At 39.1% G+C, this 27,905-nt stretch overlaps 1 protein-coding gene across 4 annotated transcripts in view; it reads left to right on the top strand.

The window, feature by feature from the left end:
• Positions 1 to 301: 301 nt before the first annotated feature.
• Positions 302 to 27,905, top strand: part of LOC114652371 (interleukin-15-like) — a 523,178-nt gene continuing 495,574 nt past the window's right edge. For 3 of the 4 annotated variants that reach the window (XR_007935106.1, XR_003716340.2, XM_028802739.2), the window contains exon 1: positions 303 to 691. Coding sequence is in view for 2 of the 4 variants with exons in the window: in XM_028802739.2 (XP_028658572.1) it covers positions 680 to 691 (12 nt within the window). In the remaining 2 variants the exon portion in view is untranslated. Of the gene's footprint in view, positions 692 to 27,905 lie in introns of all 4 variants that reach the window. The other variant, XM_051928194.1, reaches the window with a different exon arrangement.

Below are 27,905 nucleotides of genomic sequence, written 5' to 3'. Positions count from 1 at the left end.
GGAATTCGCGTGGCCGACATCACAGAATTGTGTTTTCTGGAGAGATGATAACTCGTATTTAGCGTGTTAGGAATAAGAAGAAAAAAACAGGCAGGAAGGAGCGGCCACAGACTCGCGCTTGCTTTGCCAACATTATGCCACGTTTTTGGCAGTGCCGAACATGTAAGGAAGTACTTAGATGGGCAATTTGGAAAGAAAGACAACCAGCCAGCCACACGGCCATAAGAGTGCAACAGGTAGGCGTGAACGGCTAGCGGGCGCGGGCGTGTGTGCGCGCGCGCGCGCTTATTAGTCCAGCTGTTGAACGTCAAGTGTCTGTTCAAGCGGTGCGCGGGCTCAGGCAAGGCGACGCTCGACTTTACTGCGCAGTGCGCTTATTAGTTTGTTAAATAGAAAGTAAAAGTGCGTGGCGATCGTGCAGTCATTTTATCCTCTTTTAAAGTTTAACCTTCTTCTACTCGTAAACGCCGAAGGCTACAGCTGAGTATCTTGGGATTCCTGTAAGCTGTGCGTCTTAGCAGGCACAGGAGGGCGGGAGTGACTTCTGTTGACAAACTGAACGCCGACACCCGGGAGGGACAACGAGTAAGCTCGGGGCGCCCCGCGTGGCCTGTCATCGGAGGATGCCGGTGTTGAACGCTGCTGCTTGCTTAACGCCCAACAATGTCGTTCACGGCACATGGAGTCCGAGGTATTTATTTTTATTGCACAATTACATGGAGTGTTGAAGTTTGCTTGCACGCTTGTTTGTACCCTTTATCAATGTCCGCCACCCCGGGTTGCGTCAAGTCGTACTATAAAATGTGAATAATATTGCATTATTATTTTTATTTTAGTCTTGTAAATAAAACCTGTTAAAATTACATACGTTTTAAATAGAGAGGGTTACGCGTTACACCTAAAGGCGCTGTGCGTTTTTTAACAATCGTGTTGTCCTCGGAGGACAGGAGTCGCACGAAGCAGCAAACTTACAAGTGACATTTTAGTTCTTATTGTCGTTCGCGATTTTGGTTAACGAATCACCAGGCTGTTTTAATTGGGCCATAAAGACTCCTATTTGAAAGTTTTCACGGCTTGCTTTAAGTACATGTGAGGGCTGATTGTTCCTTTTAAAAGTTCATTTTAAATGCCATTCCATGTTCTAAACTCGCTTAATCCTGAGCAGGGTCGCGGCGGCCATACAAAGTGAAACGTATAGGCAAGCCAGGCAGGAACAATCCCCAGGCCATCGCTGGGTGACACACTCGGGCCAATTTGTCTGTTTGCCATGCGTGGTTCAAAGTACTTCACACAAATTCAGAATGAACAACAACAAGGGCACGTGGAATGCAAATTTCCTCCGTGTAAAATACTAAATTAAGACCCATGATACACAGATCTTTGAACTACAATAACAGCCAATAAGCCAGAGTAGCTAGTGTACCATTTTCTAAGCCCACTTAATCCTAAGAAGGTTTGCCAGGGAGCTGGGACCAATCCTAACAATTTCAGGATATAATACAGGAACAGCCCACTGGCCAGGGCACCAGAACAATCGCAGGGTGAAGTCGAACATTTTACATTTACTTATTTGGCTGACACCTTTATCCAAGGTGACTTATAACGTTTATGGTATGATTGGGTACATTTATTTTGTTTTTTCCAATTGGAGTACAGGCAGATCAAGTGACTTGTTTAGATAGATAGATAGATACTTAATCCCAAGGGGAATTTCCCATACTCCAGCAGCACCTTACTGATACAAAAAAACAATATTAAATTAAAGATTGATAATAATGCAGGTAAAAAAAACAGACAATAACTTTTTATATAATGTTAACGTTTACCCCCCCCCGGGTGGAATTGAAGAATCACATAGTTTGGGGGAGGAAAGATTTTCTCAGTCTGTCAGTGGAGCAGGACGGTGACAGCAGTCTGTCGCTGAAGCTGCTCCTCTGTCTAGAGATGACACTGTTTAGTGGATGCAGTGGATTTTCCATAATTGATAGGAGCCTGCTGAGCACCCGTCGCTCTGCCACAGATGTCAAACTGTCCAGCTCCATGCCAACAATAGAGCCTGCCTTCCTCACCAGTTTGTCCAGGCGTGCGGCGTCTTTTTTTCTTAATGCTGCCTCCCCAGCACACCACCGCGTAGAAGAGGGCGCTCGCCACAACTGTCTGATAGAACATCTGCAGCATCTTATTGCAGATGTTGAAGGACGCCAACCTTCTAAGGAAGTATAGTCAGCTCTGTCCTTTCTTACACAGAGCATCAGTATTGGCAGTATTGTTTAGGGTTGTATAATGTCTGTAGTGGGTTTTGAACCTACAACCTCAGGGTTTGAAGTCCAAACCCTTAACTACTACTCCACACTAAGGCCAATTTGTCATCTCTAATCCACCCAATATGCATGTTTTTGAACTGCAGGAGGAATCTGGAGGATGCCCATACCTACACAGGGAGAACATGCAAAGTCCACACAGGGAGAATCCACACAGCAGCCACTATGCCACCATACCGCCCTAAGTGGTACAAATTCTGCTACTACTGAAACATTTTAGTTATATAACACCATTCCCATAGTCAAAGTGATTCACAGAAATTCATTAATGAACTACAGGGTACTTGCAACATTGGATACAAAAATGATCCCCGTAAACCGTAAATGAAGATAAATGCAAGGCACACAGAGGTTTGACATGCAACAACAGACAATAAACCAGATCACCATACTATTTTCTAAGCCTGCTTAATCCTGAACAGGGTCACCAGGGGACTGGAGCCTGTCCTAGCAAGCATAGGGCCTAAGGCAGGAACAATCCCCAGGCCAAGGTACCAGACAAGAGTGGTGGCTCTGAGGGTAGGGATCTGCACTGGCAATCGAAAGGTTGCCAGTTCGAATCCTGTAAGGGGACTCAGCTCTGTTGGGCCCTTGAGCAAGGCCCTTAACCTGCAATTGCTAAGCGCTTTGAGTAGTGAGAAATGCACTATATAAATGCAATGAATTATCTCAGGATGAAGCTGAACACACTCGCATCACATTAAGATCAATTTATCTCTGCTAATCCACCTAACTTGCATGAATTTGAACTATGGTAGGAAAATGGAAACACTCCTTGGGGGGGGAGGGGGGGGAAACACAGGCAGACCAGAGGAAAACCAGCAGACTCCACACAGAGAGTACCCAGAATGTGAACCCTGGTCTCCTTATTGTGAGAGAGTAGTGGTACCACTGTGCCACCATACCGCCTTCTGTGGTAATAATAAATAAATTATACCTTTTTTTTTTTTTTTTTTTTTAGCACCTTTCCCATGATAAAAGTGCATAACAGAAATTTAGAATGAACAACTGGGCATATACAGTACAACATTCGATAAGAGTAATATCCATGTGAAACACTAAATAAACAAGCTTTGAAAATCAATGAGACAATAAACCAGAATAGCATACCATTTTATAGGCACACTTAATCTTTAGCAGGGTTGCCAGGGAGCTGGAGCCTATCCTAGCAAGCACGGGGGCAAGGCAGGAACAGTCCCCTGGCTAGGCCACCAGTCCATTGCAGGATGAACACACATGTATGCACCTACCACACGTACACCAGGGAAAAGTTAACGTCACTTGTCTACCTAACCTGCATGTTTTTGGACTGTGAGAAGAGCACCCAGTTGGAAAACATGCAGACTCCATGCAGGGAGGACCCATGATGTGAACCCTGGTCTCTTTACTGCGAGGCACTGCCACTGTGCTACTGTACAACTCTAAAGCAGAATAAAATACAAATACTACATGAAAACTCTGAGCAAAAAACTTGGTAGGATCAGTTTGTCTTACCTTCATCTCCGCTCATTTTCTAAATTGTGATGTAGGACTGAGAAGAGGCATCATCATGTTCCCAGTTGTTTACCAGTAATGCCTAGCTCTTTTAAGGAAGGATAGCCCAACTTCTGCAGACTTGTCAGACAGTCGAGGAAAAACAAATTCGAAGCCCACAAGCCCCAGGGCAGAGGGAAAAAATGTGACGTAAGTGACATGGTGAGTTGGATCTCTTTGTCATATTCAGTCATTCATCCATTTTCTAAAACCAAATCCTGAGTAGGGTTGCAGGGATTCTGGAGCCCACCCCAGGAACGATTCAGTGCTAAGCAGAAACAATCCCTGGCCAGGGTGCCGGTCAGTTGCACAGTGAACACACACACACACACATACACATACTCGCCCCAGAGCCAATACAGCAATGCCAAACCACTTCACCTGTGTGTCTTTGGGAAGAAACCCACATGGACAAGTAAAGGGCCAAAAGGAAAAGAAACAAAGAAGTACTTAAACTCTTTCAGGGCTGATGTCGACTTTTGTCAAACGGAGGAGTTGACGCATCTGGAATCGACTGTAAACTGTGACAAAACCAACTGTTATGTTTTAGTTGGACTCTCGTTGCTAGAAGGAAAGTTAGATCCATTGGTTTAACCGAGGTTTCCTGCATTCGTGTCAGTAGCAAGGCGCAAACAATGGCAAAAATGGCACTGACATCTGGCGAGATGTCAAAGCGAATGCATAAAGCAAAAAACTCGGTGGACAATGTTTTGCCTATCATCTCTGAACTAGACTAGGACTTGTCAGAATCAGATTTTGATACGAGTGATTGAAAACGAATGTGAGGTTCCAGCTTCAGCTTATTGGTCCCCAGCTAATCGTTGTACTGACATTGTTCGCCAGGGAGTAATGCCACTTAACAATGATAAGAGGTAGAAACCAGATTGCAATGCACAGTGACTTTGTCCCAGTCACACAAAGACAGCCTGGCAGCAAGCCTGACGCATATTCTTGGCAAATTGGCAGCCACAGCATGCAGCAACAGATGTTTTATGTTGATTGCTGTGTGAAACCATTGCTTTTCAGAAACAGTTTTTTGGACAAAATATTCAGCCCTCAAATAGTTAAAGAAGTGAAAAGCGAATGTTGAAGTAGCCTGGGCAGAGTTGGGAGGGACATGATGAAGTAATGAGCAGGCTAGAAGAAGGTGGGTGGGAAAAAGAATATAGAGAAGGTTACAAAGGAGAGGAGTTTGAAAGAGGAGAACATGGAGGGTAGGCAAAGGTACTTATTGGGGCAGCCCATCCACAGGAAAGGGATAGTGGTGGGGAAGAAAAAGAACATCCAGTCATCCATTCATTGTCTAATCCACTTCATCCTGAGTTGGTTCATAGGGCAGCTGGAGCCTGTCCTAACAAGTACAGAACGTGAGGGAGGAACAATCCACGGACATGATGCCAGGCCATCACAGGGTGAGCACACACACACACACACACACACACACACACACACACACACAAAAGGGCCAGTGTAGCATTGCAAATTTCTCCCAACCTGCATGTCTTTGGACTGTGGGAGTTAAGGAAATCAAAGCAGACATAGGGAGAATGTGCAAAGTTCAATCAAGGAGGACCCGGGATGTTAATCCTAGTGTCCTTACTGGGAAGCAACAGAGCTACCTCTGCGTCACTGTGCTGCCCACAAGAACAATTTTACATTAAAAATAAGCAGTTATACTGTATGCCAGTGGCGCTCTCTGGGTGATGATGGGGAATGGGGCTTATGGGCCAGCAAAAGAGCATTCCTGTAGTAGTCCTAGTAGTGTCATATGCATATTGTGCAGAAAAATTATTACTTGCACATCAGGCCAACAAATCATCACTATCCAACTTTGTAATAAAAGAGAACGTATTACAATACAGTAAGTTATATTATTTACTATAATAGCAAACGTAAGTAAGGCTTCCACTAGGGCTGGCAGATATGGAGTTCAATTGATACTGTAATTATTTTGACCCAAAATGCAATATACTATAATATATTTTGAGAATATATTGAAAAATAAAGACTGAAGATCAGCACCATATAAACTTGCATGTACACATTTTTAATACAGAGTCCAAATCCTGGTGTATTCTCACCATAAAAATATAAAATATTAGTAAAGGAATTATTTTTCACCTCATAATATAACAATTTAATAAATAACAGTGCCTCAAACAAATTCAAATCACATTTATTTTATGACCCTTTTTATTTTATATCTCCTGTACTAATTTTATAGCTCATATTGCTTGTTACTACCTTGCCGTGATGGCGTCTGTGTATGCCAATCAGTAAACATTGCTCTCCATCTCTGTTTACCTGTTTTATATAAGGAAAGACAAAGCTTTTGATTCATTATCGTGCTGATAATAAGTGAGCATATTTATACTGCACATATTGATTTATGCTTTATATCATTTGTAATGGTTCCAAAATATGTATTTGCACATACATGCTTTTTCTTGTCTGCAGCAGTCTTTATGAGATGTGTATGGATATTTATTTTATAACCTTAACCAACACAGGGAATGCTGTTTGTGGTTGGACAACTTGCAGTATTCTTAACAGTTTCATGAGTCTTCCTTACTTCTATGGTATTGTACAGGATTGGCACCAGGGAAAGATCTGTAAAGGAAAGCTTGAAATTCTGAGGAGTGCGTGATATTTCCGAGTATGTAACTCAGCAGGCCGGAGCCTCCACTCTGGAGCTGTAAATAGGTGGAGGTGACTCCAATGGGTGCCAATAGAGTGTAGCTGTGGACCTCCAGAACCCTGTCTGTGTACACTATGGTTAAGATTAGTGCTGTGAGAGTGTTATCTGATTCAAATACTAACAACTGTTGAGTAAGTCGACTGTACATACTTGTGGCACTAAGGTGGAGGTTCCAGGCTTTGGAGATAACCGTCTTGATATTCTGGTGGAGAATGTGCTGTTACATCTACCCAGTAAAGCTTTACTTATGCTTTCATTGTGAGTAAACCGTGAAATAACATCTCCCTATTAAAAGTTGCAACTATAAAATCACACTGATACTTATTTCATTAATATTTTATTATCTTATCACTAACATGTTAAAGTTGTATGGATGTACATTTTACTTTGAATGATATTAACAGATTCAAGGATTATAAGGACAATGTAATAATGTAATACATTAGTGTAATAAGGAAGCTCCATTTACCTGCTAAACAAAAGTACAAACTCAAAATGAAAATAAAATGGCCAGTAATGCAGTTTACTCTATACACAAACATTGTGTAGTTTACACAAAAGAAAACTGAAGGCTGCTGTTCTCCTGCTTTTAACAGTTCAGTAGTGGAGACCGCTTGAAATGGGCAGATGAAGGCTAACATGCTGCATGGATGTCTCACTTCTGGTGTGATGTGACTTCTTTCTGTAGTTATGACTACTGACAACATATGATTATTTTTAGGGGCACGTTAAGTAGGCAAATGAGTGCTTTGTGATATGGTAAGACTAGGTCACAGCATCTGGTCTTGTCATACAATATGAAACGGAGAACCACTTTAAGGGAACTTTGCGTGATCCTCTTTGCAAGAAAAACCCCAGTATAGTTAGCATCCTTTACTTCTGTGTTCTACAGTTCCATGTGAAAATTTCCATTACATAAATGCACTGTATAAAAATAAAGACTATTTTGTTAGGATCCTGACATTGAAGGCCTGATAATCTAATTGCATATCAACTATATATAATTTACTTTTTATTTTTACATTAAAGAGGAAACATTTACAAGAAGAAAGCCAAAAAAGCTGACAAGCATACATCATGAGATTCGTTCCAAATAAAGCCTGTCACTTTACAGTGCTCTGTATGTTTCTGAATATGTATAGTGTGATCTCATTGAAAATATATATAAATAACTTTGAATTACTCAGTAAGCATTTATTAGCATGATATTCAAGTACTACCTAAGATTAACTTTGGTCACATACAACTAAGGGCCATGTCACATTATATGACTTTTTCATGGTATTTTCAACACCAGACTTCCTTTACCTAATTTTAGGGCATCAGATGCAGTTGTGGCACTCCTGTGATCGTCAGTCTGACATACCCAGGAACTCATTGTAACCAGTCTACGACTCACCCCAACAAAAGCGAACAGGATTGATTTTTTGACTTTTGTACTAAGTGTGGCCTTGTGTGTGTTTGTGTGAGAGCTGACACCCAGTGAGTGTTCACCCAGGAGTACAATTCCTATAATGCAGCTAACAGGATTAAGGAACATTGTTAGTTTTAGATCTTACTAACAGAAGGGAGGCTTGTCTGTCTGACGTCAAGTGTTTTACGTACCAGTAGTCAAGTTTGACATTTCTCTTTGACAAGAAGTAATGTACTTTTACATTGACTTCATGCACATTGCCTAATCTATATATATAAAATTCTTTTCGCATTTGAAACGGAAATTACGTACGAGCGTTTGAAGCGGAAATTACGTATGACCACAGAGGAACAGGATAAACATTCTTAATAAACCTGATTCTTGCAGATAGAGCGAATGGTAACATAGCTCTGGCTGTAGCGTCATCGGGAATTGCTTCTACATTATTAGATGGAGGCTGTACAGCACATTCGGCATTGCAATTAAAATTAAACCTCGCTCACGACGAAAATCCAATTTGCAACATACGCAAGACGCTCTGGAAAGGCAAAAGTCTTGCAACATTCAAAGATAATAGTTTCGAATGAGTGCACCATGGCACATAAAAGAGCTTATGAAGCCTTGAACCGAGCAATGCAAGATCTCGGAGATCCTACCAAAATAATGGGAGGTACTGTCGTTTTACTCGCAGGAGATTTTCGTCAAACATTACCAATTATTTCACGAGGGACACCAGCGGATGAACTCGACGTGTGTTTAAAATCCATGCTTCTCCCACGGTCAGTTATGTGTCGCATGTTCTCGGGTAGGTACACCAAAAAATTTATACATTTATGCACGTAATGGGCAAACAAAAAATGTAGTATACCCGAAAGCACTACAGTAGTACTCAATGTATCTTTACTTCTTAAATGTTACTGTTTTACTGTTTAATAATTTATATTTATATGCAATGTGCTTCTTATATCTTACTTCATATTCTCATATGATAATGATGTTAATAATGTTGTTTATATTGATTTCTATGTTATTGTAAATGCTCTTTATTTGTTGAAAAATAAAATTGCCAATTAACAAACTTATTTTATAAATACTACATTTTATTTTTTTCCCTTGCCCTCAGTGAGTGAAGCCACTGGGTAATCAGCTAGTATTAGTATAAAATTGGGGGTTACCTGGTGCCAATTATGCCCTTTTCATTTTTTCAAAATTTTCTACTCTTGTAAGCTTTTTTCCCCTAATATGAAAAGATTTTAAAAAATCTACCCAGTGAACACAACAGGAAGTGAAATGCCTTTTTTCATAGTGGGATATTGCTATAAGTTTTTTGAGCATTTTGACAATGTGCTGTGGAATAATACTCGAGTATTAATATAGAGTATAGTATAGAGTATAGTAATGTTACAGTGTTCAATATAGAGGCCTGTTACAATGCAGTGACCTATTAATCTGCAGAAAATTGGGTGCTTTCAGTTCTGTATTTATTTCACCTGCAATATTCTTCTGCTTTGAAACTGTCAGAGACACCACTTTTGATATCTCCCATTCTCATTTAATTCCATTTATGTCAACCTCAGTTCAGAATTTTAGAAGAAAACTGGAGTTAATTTGATTTGCTGCTTGGTCCTAACAAAAACATTTAAGGATTACTTTTTTCCCCCCCACTGCATAAAGCATTAAGCTTATATTACATCACTTCAAATACCATGCTACCACAAATATGTAGTTTTTGGCTGAGGAACTTGTTTCCTATTTTATGTTATTGTCTTAGGGGAGAAGTCAATTCTATTTTCTTAGAATTATTTTCTCTAGACTATGTTCCTGTGTACTACACTTCAAGGTACATTCCCATGAAATTTCCCACTGGGAAATTTTTATGTCCTGTCTGTCCATGTCCATGCTCATGAATGTAGCTTCTGTGGTATGGTTTAGGTTAGAGCACTGGAGACTGTGTTTGATCCCAGGGATGGGTTGAGGGCAATGAGGTGGGTGTCCATGTCACACAGGGAAAAATCGAAGATCAGGGTATGACTGCAGATGATGGATGAGCTACAGCAAGAGCAGAATACTGATTTGTTGATACAGTATGCAAGTTAAGGGAAGAGAGAGAGATCCTTTACTAAGATCACAGGTGTATGAGTGCAACTGCATTGTTTAATGTGCAGGCGTATTAATGATTAGTATCTGAAGCTTTACTTATATATTTCTTGACACGTTGGCAAGTTACCTCCAAACGGTGCCTGTTGCCAGAAAGCTGACTGTTATTAAAACCTGGATATGAATGGGTAGAGCCCAGTTTCAGGCAGTCTGTGTTTCAAATGCTGTGTTTCTAGTTATTCAACATATAGTTCCAAGACCGTGGCACTTGAGGAAACTAAATCTGCTCATAAGCTAGTCATTGTCCTGGGCAAAAAAAAAATCCTGTCTATCCCCAGAAGCTCATTCCCTTCATATATAACCGCATGCATTAATCTTCATATAGCACTTAACAATCCATTTTGTGTCAGACCATTAAGCTATGAATAGGTATAGGGCACAATATTTACAGTTGAAAACAGAAGTTTCCATACACTTAGGGTGAATTCTTTAAAACGCACTTCACAAGCCTTCCACAGATGATATGCTAACAAACTAAATTTGGAATATCACTTAAGACATCTAATTTGTGCAGGGCATAAGGATTTTTTTCCAGCAATGTTCACAGGCAGAGTATATTGCTTTTTATTGACTGTTTTACAATTCCGGTGGGTCACAAGTTTATGTACACTTTGTTAATTTGTGGTAGCATTGTCTTTTGAGGCAAAGTTTTTGGATCACCTTCCACAAGCTTCTTACAATAAGTTGCTGAAATATTTGGCTTATTCCTCCAGATAGAACTGGTGTAACTGGGATAGGTGTCATAGGCCTCCTTGCCCTCCTATGCTTTTTAATTTCTGTGTACACATTTTCAGTTTGAGGTCAGGGCATTGTGATGGCCACTCCGATACCTTAACCTTGTTTGTTCTTGGATGTGTGCTTGTGGTCATTGTCCATTTGGAAGACCCATTTGCAATGGAGCTTCAGCTTCTTTGCTGAGCCCTTGAGATGTTGCTGCAGTATATCTTCATAATTTTTCTTCCTCATGATGCCATCCATTTTGTGAAGTGCACCAGTCCGCAGAGCACCCCCACAACATGATGCTTTTTGCTTGCTTGGCAAAGCATGCAGCTCTAATGACTCATGTACTACACAGCATTCACTGGAAGAAGACTTCCCATCATAAAAACTGGATTTTCTGAGCAATTGAAAGGAACAAAAAATTATAGCCTGGACACTTACACATGCCGGTATGCATAAGTGAAACTAAAAAATCGCTCCTGATTTTTGAACATGTTTAAAGCACTCACTGCTTTAGTTGCCCACACCCTGCGCCACGTCCAGGCCTGCTCTCCATTATTTGCCTTTCTGCTCTTTTTTGCGCAGGCAAAATTTATATTTGGCTTGTTCACCCTCCTCACTGTCCAGTGTGCAGGTGTTCAGTGTTCTAGGCAACATTTATGAAGACAAGAAGAGCCGTGTCCATACCTCCCTTTACTGGAAAGGGAACATTAGTTTGACCATGTTACTCATATCTTACAATAATTGAGTTTTATTGTTTTATTTATTGATTTGCAAACAACACAGAATTTAACAATGTTTCACAATTCGAAGTATTCTTATTTAATTATTATTGTTATATACACTTATTTACTTTTAAGATTATTTTTCTGAATCATTGTTAATTGACACTTCTTTGTACATAGTTAAATTGGTCCAATTTGTATGCACATTTTGTTATATAAAATCTTGAGCTCAGATGCAAGAGTTATTTATCCGTTAGTAATATCGTTTATCAGAAATCACTTTTTTTTATTATACTCCGTATCTGTGGCAAAAATCTTTGATCAGTCAGGCTCAAATTTTCTTTTATGAATTCTGGTTTTTGTGTGGAACGTTGCTTAGCATTACTTTGTACCTTTTTGTGCATACATAAGTTTTAGAAGTCTTTCCCCAGGTCTTCCTCCTTGTTTTTCTCTTAATGCCTTTCAAATGACCCCTCATTATGAATTTAGCCTTTCTTGAAAATATCTGTAGATTTGCCTGCTTTTTAGTTTACATGAGTTAATTTAATATGCTCACTTTTTAAGTTTGTTTTTGAGTTACCGTAGATACTCGCGTATTAGTCGATCTCGCAGATAAGTCGAGTGTATTGTTTAAGCTGAAAATTACGAAATTTGTTATGACCCGTGTATCAGTCGAGGGTAAAACTTGACAGCTATCAGAGATAGAGGGCGGCAGTCAGCTGTTAATGGTGACAAAACTCACTGTCACGTCACAGGCATTCCCTCTGTTCTTGGAGAAATGTTAGACTCGTCGACTCGGCAACTAATCCTTGCGTATGCGTGAGTTGTGAAATGTAAACAAATGTAAACAAAGGCAAGATGGCGGTGATATATCACAAGGGAGCAAAGCGAGTGCAGAAAAGAAAACACTCGGCAGACGATGTTTTGCACATTATCACTGAGTCGGATTCTGATTTTTCAGAAGCGGATTTAATTGACAGTGATCAGGTATCGAGCAAGAGAGTGAGAAGCTGGCATCAGCTGATCGGACACCAGCCGATGCCGCGCCAGCTGAACGCATTCGCACAGTCAGTGCACCTACGGCAAGGTTCGCGTGGGAGGAATACCCAGACATTGATCCGTGGGAGCCGAACTGGCTACCGGACTTCACAAGACAGCATGGCTTGCTGTTGGACACGACAGATCACCCGCTGCTGGACTACTTCAGGCTGCTCTCTCCTGATGCTGCTTTTCAGCTACTGTCAGACGAGACAAACAGGTAGGCAGAGAAATTTTTTGAATCGCAGGCTGCGCTTGCATCGCATTGATAGCGTGCGTTGCCTTGGTTCTTTTGATTCCAAATCTGGTTGCACGTGGCAGCTAATGGTATGTTTGTTATCCAAAACCTGCAAAAGCTAATGCTCAAATTCAAGTATTTCACAGTTTAAAGAATTATTTAATGAAATTAGAAAAAAAAATAGCTAATTAGCAATAGTATTGCTGGCTTATAATTATTTCAAAGACCATGGGAAACGGCAGATGACCGGTGACTTAACACCGTGAAGCGTTGTGTGTACAATGTCATTACCCAAATTCTATGGACAATTGTGTTGCCCTGCGGATAAGTCGACCTTGTTTTTTTGAATGAATTTTAAGGCATAAATTTTTCGACTTATACGTGAGTATCTATGGTAAGTTTCAGATTGTCCCATGTAGCAAAGACAACACAATTTAAATTTTCAGTTACTCAATTAAAAATAACAGAATAAAAGGGTAATCAGTTATAAATATGAACAGTAAAACAAATCAGCATTCTATTGTGGCATAATGCAGAATAACAATCATAAAAAAATATTATTGCATAGTGGTTAAAAAAGCTCATCATGCCTGTGTTTTGATGTCAAGTCAGTCTTCTGCTTTTCCCAGTTAAGTCTGAGTGTTGTGAATTCAGTGTTCTCTCCACAAATTTATAACCCAGGGGGTATAAAGTACGCCGGCTTCTTCTCCAACACTCTGCTGACTCTTGCAATGTCCACAAGTTCCTCTGTCTCAGAGATATTGAAGGTCGGGTTGTTTTAATGGTTATGGAAGGTCTGCTTCATATGACAAAGCATCTGTTCTTTGACGTTTGCATGTTTTTGGCTATAGCAAAATGGCAACAGCATTTACCAAGTCCATTGGTTTAGCCTCACAAGAGAGGATACACAAACGTAGCCCCTCCTCTCAGAAGGCAATGATAAGTTCAGAACAAGTTGTCCTGCAGTGATATAGTGGCTAAAGTAATGGACTGTAAACCTTACCTTTGCTGATTCAGTCCCCAGCACTTACTCAGTGTGTGACCCTAAATAAGTCACTTAAACTGTCTTGTGCTCGAACTGTAAAAAAAAATGAAATGAGCACAAACCGTTGAACAGTAGGTAATGGTGTCAACCACAGACTGACAGTCTACATGTATCTTATAATCAATTTAATGAAAAACAATAGTTAACTTTTATACTGTACATGCGTGGTTTTCAAGGAATGAAATGGGAAATTGCTGGGGAGGAGGTTAATATGAGCAGATCTGGAAGAGGAATCCCATTAGAGTTGACCCAGAAATTCCAAAGACAACATTCATATTCCATTAATTTACAAGAATGTTGTAGGTGTAAAGAAAGCCTCATAATTGCTTGGAAAAGCATGGCAAAGTGTGAGCTGAAAAATCATAACAGACCAGGACATTGAGGAAGAAATGTCTTGTTTAATTGTTTGTTTCACAGAACTTTGTTTTATTAAATTAGCCTTTTAAAAATTACTTCAAAATTAAATGAATTTTGAAAGGAGTTTCTCTATATTGGTTAAGCTCACTAACCACTAGAGGCAGCTGTGCATCTCCTTCAAGAAAGGCTTTTGCTACCAGCAACAAGAGTGCAGCACTAATGTGGGTATGAAACTGATGAAATGAGGTCGGTGGGGTATGTGGTGCTGGTTTGTGTGTAGTCTTCATTATCAATTGAAACACAGTAACATCCATTTTTGTAATCTTATCTTCCTTTTTGACTTTCCTGGTTTTCAATTTCTGATATATTTTTATATAGAGTATACTGTACTGTATATATTTTGTACAAAAACTGGAATGAGAGGCAGATGCATGATTGCTGTTGGCTGTGTGGAAACTGCCATTTGCTAGCCAAAAATGCATAACAGGCTTTTAGTAAATGACCACCCTATTCAACTTTTTGAAATTACATATTTTGTCTCATTTTACACAAATAAAATTTCAGAGATTATGTAGTCTGTCTTTTGTAAAGCTTGCTGCCATAGTAAGTAGCTTTCTAGAAGTGCAAATACTAAACATTTACTTTCATTACTCTTGACATAGTTGACAGTATGAAATTTGTTTTATATATCTTTCATATTAAGTGTTTATTTTATTAAATACAAACTGTTAATTTTAGAGTTTTGGCTATAAACATCGATTGCTTGTTTTTAGACTTGTTTTAACAAAAAGTTTTTGAAAAAATATGGCTTTATAACAATTTTCAGGCTACATTATGAATTACTTTTTTTTTTTTTTCTTTATTTTGGAGCAGTTCTGGACTTTTTCTTAAATTAGATTATATACAACTTTATTTGTACCGAGGTAGAAATTTGCCTTTTACAGAAGTTCTTTAAATAAATAAATAAATATGTAGATAAACAAGTAAATAAATATAATATATATACACACACACACACTTTAGTCTGAAAACACTAGAATGACTATGAAGCAAAAAAAAAAAATTTCAAAAGAATTAAAAATTCTGACTTGGCTGTCACAGTCACAGTGATGCATTATGTAGACATATTGCTGTTGGTATGAAGGAGCCCTGATCATGTTTCTTGACCTCTTCTGCTGAATAATTTGCTGGCTGTAAATCCTCAGTGTTGGTGTGTCACAGAGAGGATGGGCAGCACTGTTCACAACGACACTCTGTTTTATTTCAGTTCTGTCCTTCGCTACTACCTCCTGGGTGTCCAGAGTACATGCTATAACTGAGCTTGCCCTTTTAATTAACCTGTTGATTCGGTGGGCCTGTCTTGAAGTGATGTTACCAGCCCAGCACACCACACTATCCATCACCGAGTTATAGATGTGAAGGATGTCACTTCCCACAGTGAAGTGCAGTCTTCTAAGGAAAAAGTGCCTGCTTGTCCTTTCTTCTATAGTTCCTCCGTGTTCTGAGACCAGTCCAGCCTGTCATTAATGTGGACCCCCTTGTACTTGTAAGAGTGGACCACCTCTACATCTACTCTTTGAATAGGAACTGGACATAGAGGCTGTTTGGTGTGGTGAAAGTCTATAACCAGTTCATTGGTTTGGCTGATGTTTCTTTCTGTAATATGTTACAATCACAAGAAAGAGCCTCTAGAATTTGTGTGATGAAGGCTTCACTTCAGCAAGATGATGGGAGCCCAGATTTACAGGATTTAGATAGGAAACACTATAGTTGCACACAATGCATTAACTAAAGCATTCATGATGCTGTATGTAGATATTGTTGTAAGTGGATCTGTTGGTCAAGGAGGCCATATGGTGTTGTCATTTTTAACTTGCCATTATTGACAAAACTGAACACCAACTGTAGTAACAGAATAGTCTTCTTCTTTCGGCTGCTCCCGTTAGGGGTTGCCACAGCGGATCATCTCCTTCCATATCTTTCTGTCCTGTGCATCTTGTTCTGTTCCACCCATCACCTGCATGTCTTCGCTTACTACATCCATAAACCTTCTCTTAGGCCTTCCTCTTTTTCTCTTGCCTGGCAGCTCTGTCCTTAGCACCCTTCTCCCAATATACTCAGCATCTCTCCTCTGCACATGTCCAAACCAACACAATCTCGCCTCTCAGACTTTGTCTCCCAACCGTCCAACTTGAGCTGACTCTCTAATGTCCTGATTTCTAATCCTGTCCATCCTCGTCACACCCAATGCAAATCTTGGCATCTTTAACTCTGCCACCTCCAGCTGTATCTCCTGTGCCACTGTCTCCAACCCATATAACACAGCTGGTCTCACTACCATCCTGTAGACCTTCCCTTTCACTCTTGCTGGTACCCGTCTGTCACAAATCACTCCTGACACTCTTCTCCACCCATTCCACCCTGCCTGCACTCTTTTTCACCTCTCATCCACAATCCCCATTACTCTGTGCTGTTGATCCCAAGTATTTAAACTCCTCCACCTTCGCCAACTCTACTCCTTGCATCATCACCATTCCACTGACTTCTCTCTCATTCACACACATGTATTCTGTCTTGTTCCTACTGACCTTCATTCCTCTCCTCTCTAGAGCAGATCTCCACCTCTCCAGGGTCTCCTCAACCTGCTCCCTACTCTCGCTACAGATCACAATGTCATCAGCAGACATCACAGTCCACGGGGACTCCTGTCTAATCTCGTCTATCAACAGAATAGTGATGCATTTTATTTATTTGAAATATTGTAACAATGTGGGTACATGTGCTGAGGATTGAAATCACTGGTACAGTGTATCCGGAAAGTATTCACAGCGCATCACTTTTTCCACATTTTGTTACGTTACAGCCTTATTCCAAAATGGATTAAATTCATTTTTTTCCTCAGAAATCTACACACAACACCCCATAATGACAACGTGAAAAAAGTTTACTTGAGGTTTTTGCAAATTTATTAAAAATAAAAAAATCGAAAAAGCACATGTACATAAGTATTCATAGCCTTTGCCGTGAAGCTCCAAATTGAGCTCAGGTGCAACCTGTTTCCTCTGATCATCCTTGAGATGTTTCTGCAGCTTCATTGGAGTCCACCTGTGGTAAATTCAGTTGACTGGACATGATTTGGAAAGGCACACACCTGTCTATATAAGGTCCCACAGTTGACAGTTCATGTCAGAGCACAAACCAAGCATGAAGTCAAAGGAATTGTCTGTAGACCTCTGAGACAGGATTGTCTCGAGGCACAAATCTGGGGAAGGTTACAGAAAAATTTCTGCTGCTTTGAAGGTCCCAATGAGCACAGTGGCCTCCATCATCCGTAAGTGGAAGAAGTTCGAAACCACCAGGACTCTTCCTAGAGCTGGCCGGCCATCTAAACTGAGCGATCGGGGGAGAAGGGCCTTAGTCAGGGAGGTGACCAAGAACCCGATGGTCACTCTGTCAGAGCTCCAGAGGTCCTCTGTGGAGAGAGGTGAACCTTCCAGAAGGACAACCATCTCTGCAGCAATCCACCAATCAGGCCTGTATGGTAGAGTGGCCAGACGGAAGCCACTCCTTAGTAAAAGGCACATGGCAGCCCACCTGGAGTTTGCCAAAAGGCACCTGAAGGACTCTCAGATCATGAGAGAGAAAATTCTCTGGTCTGATGAGACAAAGATCGAACTCTTTGGTGTGAATGCCAGGCGTCACGTTTGGAGGAAACCAGGCACCGCTCATCACCAGGCCAATACCATCCCTACAGTGAAGCATGGTGGTGGCAGCATCATGCTGTGGGGATGTTTTTCAGCGGCAGGGACTGGGAGACTAGTCAGGATAAAGGGAAACACGACTGCAGCAATGTACATAGACCTCCTAGATGAAAACCTGCTCCAGAGCGCTCTTGACCTCAGGCTGGGGCGACGGTTCATCTTTTAACAGGACAACGACCCTAAACACACAGCCAAGATATCAACGGAGTGGCTTCAGGACAACTCTGTGAATGTCCTTGAGTGGCCCAGCCAGAGCCCAGACTTGAATCCGATTGAACATCTCTGGAGAGATCTTAAAATGGCTGTGCACTGATGCTTCCCATCCAACCTGATGGAGCTTGAGAGGTGCTGCAAAGAGGAATGGGCGAAACTGGCCAAAGATAGGTGTACCAAGCTTGTGGCATCATATTCAACAAGACTTGAGGCTGGAATTGCTGCCAAAGGGGCATCGACAAAGTATTGAGCAAAGGCTGTGAATACTTATGGACATGGGATTTCTCAGTTTTTTTTATTTTTAATAAATTTCCAAAAACCTCAAGTAAACATTTTTCATGTTGTCATTATGAGGTGTTGTGTGTAGAATTCTGAGGGGAAAAAAATGAATTTAATCCATTTTGAAATAAGGCTGTCACATAACAAAATGTGGAAAAAGTGATGTGCTGTGAATACTTTCCGGATGCACTGTAAGTTTGGGTGAGATGCCTTATGCAACACTGAGTGCTTCAGTCCCACTAACCCTGCTACTATTAGCCGAATTCCAACCCTCCTGAACCCCATCTCCGGTTAAGGCCACACGGGGCCCCTTTTTCTTTATACTCATTCTGCAGTCTCACTGACTTCCCAAAGTTAGGCCGCTCCTTTCCTGTCTTTTCTCTCATACTCACTCCTGCGCAATGTGCTGATCTGTTTCTGTTGCGCCGGTACTGCAGTCCATCAAATTCTTATTTCATCTGTCAGCTTTCCCACTCCTTTGAGTCAGGTCTGCTGCCTTTGTCTCTCATGCTCTTTGCCCCTGAAGCTAATTGCATTACTTTATTTGCCTAACACACTGCTTTTTCAGATAGCACACTTCTCGGCCACTGTGTAGCTAAATGGTCCTCTCAATTACCAGCGTGGTCATTAAAATATGTTCAGTATCTAAAATTTTCAGCCTAAAAGAGTCAAAGAAACAAGGAAAATATGTGGAAAATTTTTCCTGACAAATTCACATTTTCTTTGAGAAAAACACACTTCAGAATGTTCTTGAGGGCTAATAAATATTACTAGTTAAATGTACTTTCAACTGTGTGCAATGAATAGACAACATTGTGGATTCATGCGCTTTATAGAATTAGTGTTTGTGTCTGATTATTAAAGAAGTTCAGGAAAGCATTCAATGTGAACTTGTGCCGTGTGAAAATGCTGCACTTGTTAACCCAATAAACACATTTTTCTTAACTTGTTTTTACTGTAAATGCCATTTCACGCATGTTGAGTTCTAAGTTCGTGAAAAACATTGGGGTGAGTAAGCAATACATGCTTAGAAAGATTTGATGAGACAAGTATTATCACACCATTTGCAAACAGGTGCTGTATCTTCAGGTTCAACTTTTTCATTTGCCTTTTAAGCAAAGTATTACCATAAATCATTTTGAATGACCTGTTTATTAACAAATTGGGGATGGTCCGCACTATCAACCATTTCCATCTTTTTTTTTTTTTTTTTGTATAACTTACGACCTACAGTATGTAACCAAGCTCGGAAAGCATAATTCGGTTTTCTGCTAGTCACACAGACGCGGTTCATAGAATATGGCATTCCTGTTCTGTGCTCTCTGCGCCTTTTTTAAGACACAGAGCTTACTATTCAGCAAAGGTAGTGTAAAGCATTTACAGTCACAATTTCATTTAATAAGATTTGAATATGAATTTTGCATATTTCCAGGATAGAACCATTTTAAAAATTTGGTAGTTTGATAGATCGATAGATACTTTATTAATCCCAAGGGGAAATTCATATACAGTACTCCAGCAGCAGCATACTGATACAAAAACAATATTAAAGAGTAATAAAAATGCAGGTAAAAACAGACAATAACTTTGAATAATGTTAACGTTTACAACCCGGGTGGAGTTGAAGAGTCGCATAGTTTGGGGGAGGAACAATCTCCTCAGTCTATCAGTGAAGCAGGACGGTGACAGCAGTCTGTCGCTGAAGCTGCTCCTCTGTCTGGAGAGGATCCTGTTTAGTGGATGCATTATGAATGTTTGGTACTTTTTTTATTAGACAGTACTTTATTTGTCCCCATGGGGAAATTTTGGCTCTTTACAGAAGCTTTTTAAATAAATTAATTACACACACATTATGTTCTGAACACACGCCAGAATGACTATAAAGCAAGAAAATTATTAAGAAAGAAAACTTCTAACTTGTCAGTCACAGTCAAGTGTTGTAAAGGCATGTTTCCGTTGGTATAAAGGAGTCCCAGTCATGTTTCTTGACACGATTCTGTTGAATAGTTTGTTGGCTGAGAGTACTCCGTGGTAGAGTGTCAGAAAGAGGATGTGCTGCATTGTTCATAACAGCACTGTTTTCTTTTTTTTATTCTCTCTTTTTTGCTTTGACCTCCAGGGGGTCCAGAATGCGTCCCATGACTGATCCTGCCCTTTTAATTAGTTTGTTGAATTGATGGGCGTCTCTTGAAGTGATGTTATCAGCCTGCCACACCACAGAGTTGTAGAAGATGTGAAGGATGTCATTTCTCACATTAAATGAATGCAGTCTCCTAAGGAAAGGGAGTCAGCCCTCCCCTTTGTTGTATAGTTCCTCTGTTTTGTGACACCAGTAGAACCTGTCATTCATTTGTACTTGAAGAAGTGGACCACCTCTGTATCCACTTCTTGAATAGTGACCAGACATAGAAGCTCTTCGGTGTAGTGTGCCACGCAACACTACATTGTATACATTATGTGCTACAGGAAATTGTGTTTCTTTTTGGACAAGTGGGCACAACTTTGGTCCCAACAATAAGTTGTCATCTGAATTTTGCTGTATTGTTGCAGTGTGGATTGACTTTGTAGGTGTTTCACTGTTTTTCCTTCAGGAACAGCTGTTGAATGAGTAAAAGACGAAAATATTCAAAATATACCAGTTGAAGCAACTCTCTCAAGGGGAATTTGGAACAGTAAACTAATCTGTACTTAAAGTTGTGCAGAATATTTCATGTTTTCAAATATATTAATTTGAAAATTTGCCAGTACTTTTTAAATTTCATAACCTTGCCCAGCATCCTGTATTTGTGTAATCTCAATGAAATTTGAACTTTTATAACAAATGTCTTCGAAGAATAAGTGTACCAAATTTAAACAAAATCAGTTCTAAATGAGCCAAGTTGGTTTATGCCTCTTTTTTTTTTTTTTTTTTTGCATTATATGTGAGTGCACCTAAAAAGTGGCCAAGTCGTAGTCTAGACTGCCTACGTGAAAGTTGTCAAACTATCTTCATTACCTCTAATTGATGATATTTTATTGAGTTATATGCACCCACAAAATACAGGGTACACACTGATAAAGGAAGATACAATCAGGCATAAAGTTTTGTTGAAGTCAAGAATTTTGTTTTTAGGTAAGAAATTTGTTATAAACAGTATATAAGAAAGTTTTTCTTGCATGGTACAAGAGGCTGTGCGGCACATGGTAAACATGGTCTGGTTAAATGCCAGATATAACTTGCCAAAAAAATAGGTACATTATAAAAACTTCACCCTTTTTCTTTGCTTATTCAAAAACAGATTTAAAATTTCTTTAACTTCCATGTTACAAAGGGAAATACTTCATATAATTTAAGGGATCAAGAATTTTCCATTCTGGCAGTGTGTATCTTTAATAAATCTAATTGATTACACATGCAGTCCAAGAAAACTATTAGTATGTAGCAGGGGGGCTTACCTATCCCTGCTACATTGAGTTATGTGCACAGTTTTAAACAGTGTGACGTTGCAGAGGCACCCCTGCTTGTTTATTACAGTCCTACCTGTGGTCAAAATTGTAGGTAATTTGCCAAGAATAAACTAAGGCTCATTACAATTAATTAGGCAGTGATAATAGTAATTGACACAGTGGACTTTTTAAATCTCTAGGCTTCTGGTTCAGTGGTTACTCCTAACTTGCTGACTCTGGGGAAGTCACTTAAAAAGCCTTTAATCCAAATGTAAAAAAAAATTAAATAACATAATTGTAACTAACACAGACTTTGTAAGGCGCCCTGGATTAAGAAATTAGCCAAATATGCAGTAATAATTAACAGATAATTGTTGTTTGACTACAGCATAAATCTTTTCACAAAGTACTTCTCTTAGGGCTATATATACAGTATTTTTATATACATACTGAGTGTTATTTCAACTGCATTATATTTTGTTTCATTTTCTATGTTTGTTATTTTTCCACACTATGTAATGTAACATTCTGTGACTCTCTTAATTTATGTGTGGGTCATGGAAGGTTGGAGCCAGTCTTTGCAGCATTGGGCACAAAGCAGAAGGCAGCCTTAGATGGGCCAAGTTACACGAGACCAATGTAAAATCACCAGTTAACTTTTGGGATGCTGGAGAAAAACCAGAATAGCCTGATGAAAATGAACCCAGAAATGGGGATGTGTACACTCCAAAGGAACAATGACTGAACCCTGGGTATGTGAGGAAGCAGCCCTAATCACTGCCCCAACGTGCCAATATTTGTAATCACTGTATGATGCACTAACCTCATAGGTGCAAATGCACTTAAGAATACATTGAACTGAATTAACCATTTGTGTAATGAATATGTGTTCTACCAATAATTGGTTATAATAAATTCAGTTTATTTTTTGTATGAAACTCTTCACTGAGCATAGGCCCTGAGTGCTGTAAAAGTACAATGGCAAAATACTGTTACAAGTTTTATAAATTTACAAATTGCCTAATGCACTTAAATGTACAGATTAATTAAAATATTCTGTCAAACAAAGTAATTGCAAGCTGAATGACATAAAGTGATCCTAATGATATATGTCTTTTAATATTGGCATTCCTAGAGAAAACAAACCTCCAGTGGCTCCACACTCAATTGTAGCACAAAGTCAGACACAGTGATCATGTCAGAGTTGTGCACCCAGGGTTTGACATTTAACAGCTACCAGGTTGCCATTGGCAACCATTTTAAGACCACTGGCAGCCATTTTTTTGGCCCAACTTGGCAAAGAATGTCAACCACTTCAGTGATGCATTGGTTTTCAATAATGGATCAGAACTGGTCAGTTTTTGTCCATAATGGGCAATTGGCAAACATTTTAATCACTAATTGGTTTTATTGTTAAAATAAAACATAAGCTACACTCATGTGCACTGCATGGCTTTACTTTGTGGGTAAAGTAAAGTTAAAAAAGCAGTTTAAAGACTGGCCATTGTGCAAGTGTGTGTGAGCTGGCTGTGCATGTAACAGCAACTGTAAATTTTTGGCGAGACAAACACAGACCCATGGCTGCTACATTTTTTGCTGTGCGGGAGTATGTTAAAGTATATAACTATGAATTCTGTAAGACATTTATGATAATACAGAAAATTATGCTGATTTTCAATAAGTATATGAGTAAAATATTATTCCTATGACACATCTGTTCACTTCTTTTTGATGGTTTCTTTAAAGTACTGCAATGCTGATAAAATTCTATTATAAATTATTAGATAGGACTTCATTTGTCCCCAGGGGGAAATTTGGCTTTTTACAGAAGCACTTTTAATAAATACATATAGTGCATGTGTATATATTTATCTATGTTCTGAACACACACCAGGCTGACTAAAAAGGAAGAAAAATTTAAAACGAAAGCAAAAAAGACTTCTGACTTGTCAGTCCCAGTCCCAGTGATGCACTATGCAGACGTATTGCTTTTTGGTATGAAGGAGCCCCAGGCGTGTTTCTTGACCTACTTTTGCTCAGTAATTTGTTGGCTGATGGTCCTCCGTGTTAATGTGTCATAGAGAAGATGTGCAGCATTGTTCATTACTAAAACAATATGTTTTGTTAGTAATAATTATCTTTTTATTTTTTGTACGTGAATCAATATTATGAAAACCTGGTAAAGGAACATGTAAGAGAAATGCCACTGAATCTTTTAGAAAAAGGATGTAAAACCGAATGTAAGCAGATAGAAATGATGTGCACATGTGTCTGCTGTTATATATATATTTTTTTACATTAAAATATGCAAAATATTTTCAATCCCATAGCTTTTACTATATAGTTTTTGCATATATAGTATGTATAATTACTCTATTAAAATATATAATGTATTTTATTAAAAATATTTAAATTACTAAAAAGTTACTGCAACATATAAGGTGTCTCTATGCTGTTGCTTATGTTGGGGGTAAAACTGGGGATTTATGCCAGAAGTAGGAATTTTTTTTTTCATTTTCTTTGGTTTCATGGTTGGCTTACTGAGTCCAACTTTTGAAGTTTAGGCTTGCTTAAGCAGTTCAGTTTCATTTGCTGGTGCAGAGTATTAAATCAAAAAAGATTATAAAATGGATTGCAGAATGGAATCATAGGCAGAGCACTTTAAGTAAATGAAGGACATATGCCATAGCTTCTTGAAGTAAGACTTTTAAAAATAACCATCTTGCATTTCAAACTTTATAATTAAGAAGTGTTTTAGCAGTGAAAACATTTTTAAACAATTACTCACTAAACTGAATTTATACATCTCCAATCCTTATAGACTAGGTTTGGACAAACCATGTGACACAAGAAATAAGGGCACACAGAGCCACTGACCAAGGAGGAGGTGCAGGACCAAGCTTTATGGAGAAGATTCATCAAGCACATCGATGCAGAAATGGGGAAAAAAATGAAAGGAAGAGGAATATTAATTATACTTAAGTGAAATATGCTAGCAATATAAAACATGAGGGATCCTCCTAACAGCAGCTGATAAACCTCGCTTTTGCCCAAATCAGTTGAGTTACAGTTCTCATCCACCTCCACTGCCACAGAGACCAACTTGGCTATCTATAACAAGTCAGACATCTTGTTGGCTGCTAGCTACAAATGTAAACAACTTCAATTATGTAAGAGTTACGTGCAAGTTCTCCACATTATTTAATCAAAGTACATAAGAAATGTTTTGATCACCTAGAAAATAAGTCTCACGGCTGCTTTGCTGTTTTTTGCACTTCTTGGAAACAAGTTGAATCGAGCAGTAGCTAAATACAATGATACAAAACATTTGATAAATTAAAATGAGAGATATAGTCTAGGTAGTGCAACATCAGTCAGGAAATATGGGAAATTAAAATGGCTATGTTGCATTGAAACTTTAGTGGCTATAGTGATATACATCATGGATTTTGCAAAAAAAAAAATCCAAGTATCAAACACCATAGTTTTTCATTATTCATCTGTACTAAACATTAATGTGTAACTGCATTTAGCATGGGTGGAGACTTTTCTTGAATAAATTTTCAGTTTTTGTCAGCAGTGGTTAAATGAGTAATGCTTTCAGAAGTGAAAAGATGGAAGGACATTTGTGTGCTTTGTAATAGCAGCTTAATAATATATTCTTCTTACAAAATATAAGAATAGCAGCGGGGGAGCTTGGGGATTTTACTGTGCTTTGATTGCAAATCATAATTGTTTCTGTAATTTCTGATTATATTTTAAACATTCTTTTAAAGTTCTTTATTTAGTTTCACTGAAGCTTATGTTTGACTGTCATATTATAACACTTCTAATGTACATCTTTCTATATAGAAAATGAACTTTCTGCGCCTGACCATGACGATGTGTAATGTTGTCCAGCAGCCACAAGAGAGCGAGAGCAAAGACAACAAGAACCACAAAGAAAGGCAATCTGAAGGGCTAGGTCACACGGGTGTCGAACTCCGTGCCTGGAGGGATGCAGTGGCTGCAGGTTTTCATTCTAACCCTTTTCCTAATCGGTGACCAGTTTTCATTGCTAATTAAATTCTTTTTCCCTTCATGTTAATAGCCCTGTTTATAAGGATTCTGTCCTCAGAATTGATTCTTTACTTCATTACAGCCAAACAGAAATGAGACATGAAACAAGCCAACAGATGACCAGCTAAATTGGGTCTTCAAACGCCAACCAATTTCACTCCAATCACTTTCTTAATGAGAAGCCAATTTGTGCTGGTAATTAAACCCATTTTCCATGGCTTGTTGCTGCTCTCATTCTACCACAGCAGACATTTCCAAAACTGTTTTGTGTGGTGGACACAGATGAGCTGGTCACGTGGTGGCTTGTTTCGTGTCTCATTATTGTTTGGCTGCTAATGAAGAAGATGGTTAGAATGAAAACCTGCAGCCACTGTGGCCCTCCAGGACCGGGGTTTGTTCAATTGACATTCTAGCCCACGGGTGTCAAAGGCAACAACAGGCACAAAGAAACCGGGATAGAAGGGCTAGCATAGCCTGTGAACACAGGTTCCTAAATGCATGATGTGATCAAAACAGATGGGCTAACCACTGTATCTGTTTTATTAAACGGTCAACTCACCGTGCTAGTTTTGGAATACAAAAAAAGAGTTGATACAAAATTTATCTCCTAGGGATCAAGTCAGCATAAATTAAAAATGCCAGTAAGAGTCACAAAATATCAATATTAAATGATAGCACAAGGAAAAACAGAAAATATTAAATAAACAGCTACAAAAAGTGTGCCTCCCCCAGCCCTTACTCCATAAGGCTTATCCTATTCTGTTAAAAGAAATAAATAAATAATAATCCCGTTTGGAAAATCTTTAAGGCAGGTCAGCACAAAAGCATTTGTAGGAATGCTGTTCAAGTGCTTAACTGGGCTTCCCTGTCTCTGAATCTCCTCATGTATTGCGCCAACTCACTGTATGTTTAGCTCCTAGCCAGCCTAGCAACCCATTCAGCATTTATCAAAAGTACTGTCAGGTAAAAATGACATATACTGTATGTGTATGTGTTTTGTATCAGCCCTTCCAGTTTATGCAAGGCTGCAGTAGCATTTAAACTGAATAAATACATTTAAACCCAGTAGCCTGAAAAATAACTTTTCAGGCTTGATGACAAATTATTTTCTGTATAGTAAGAGGTAACACTGCACATAATGTTGTTGTATTTTACTGGTATTTCATGTTGCATCATCTTTTTGAATGCATGTACATCGAAAGTAGTGATTATTTAAGCATGCATTTCATTCAGTCAGTGGTTTCAGATATAATTGCACTTTAGATTGACATGCCCTCTTGTAATGCCTACAGCAAGAAAGTCATTAACCACTTAGCAACCATATTACATAAACAATTTTATACCATATTCTAGGTATTAGTTATGCAAAGATTTCTTGATGAAAAGATGTTGGCATTCACTATTAGTACAACTACAGCAAATAACATAGTAGATGCCAGTGTTTGTACTTTACCAAAGAGAAACGCAAGCTTCTGCCTAGCAGCACTAGCATGTCTTTCTTTAATTTTGTGAACACACAATATTATAACAAAACACACCTCGGTCAGACAAATAAGAGCAAGATATGCTTTATAAACAACCCAAAAACAACTGATATATTTTCATAGCACAGGTTTAAGGCCTGGTAGTAGTGCTGGGAGGTATACCGTTTCATACCGAAAACCGTTTATTATTTTTGTTATGATATGAATTTTTCTTATACCGCAATACCGGTTTAAATAGCCTAAACAATGTTCAGAACGTGGCGCAGCGGGAAACTGTTTAAGGAGGGACCTTTTTCACTGATACACCGCTAAACATGCATGCAACGGAGTACATGTGTTATTGGAGGTATTGCGCGGTCAAAATGGACAGAGAACATTCTGAAACTGAAGCGGTAGCAGATGATAAAGTTGAACATGATGACACAGAAGAACTTTTG

The sequence above is a fragment of the Erpetoichthys calabaricus genome, chromosome 5, assembly GCF_900747795.2.
Source record: "Erpetoichthys calabaricus chromosome 5, fErpCal1.3, whole genome shotgun sequence".
Classification (NCBI taxonomy): Eukaryota; Metazoa; Chordata; class Cladistia; order Polypteriformes; family Polypteridae; genus Erpetoichthys; species Erpetoichthys calabaricus.
This window is presented reverse-complemented; position numbering and strand designations above follow the sequence as displayed.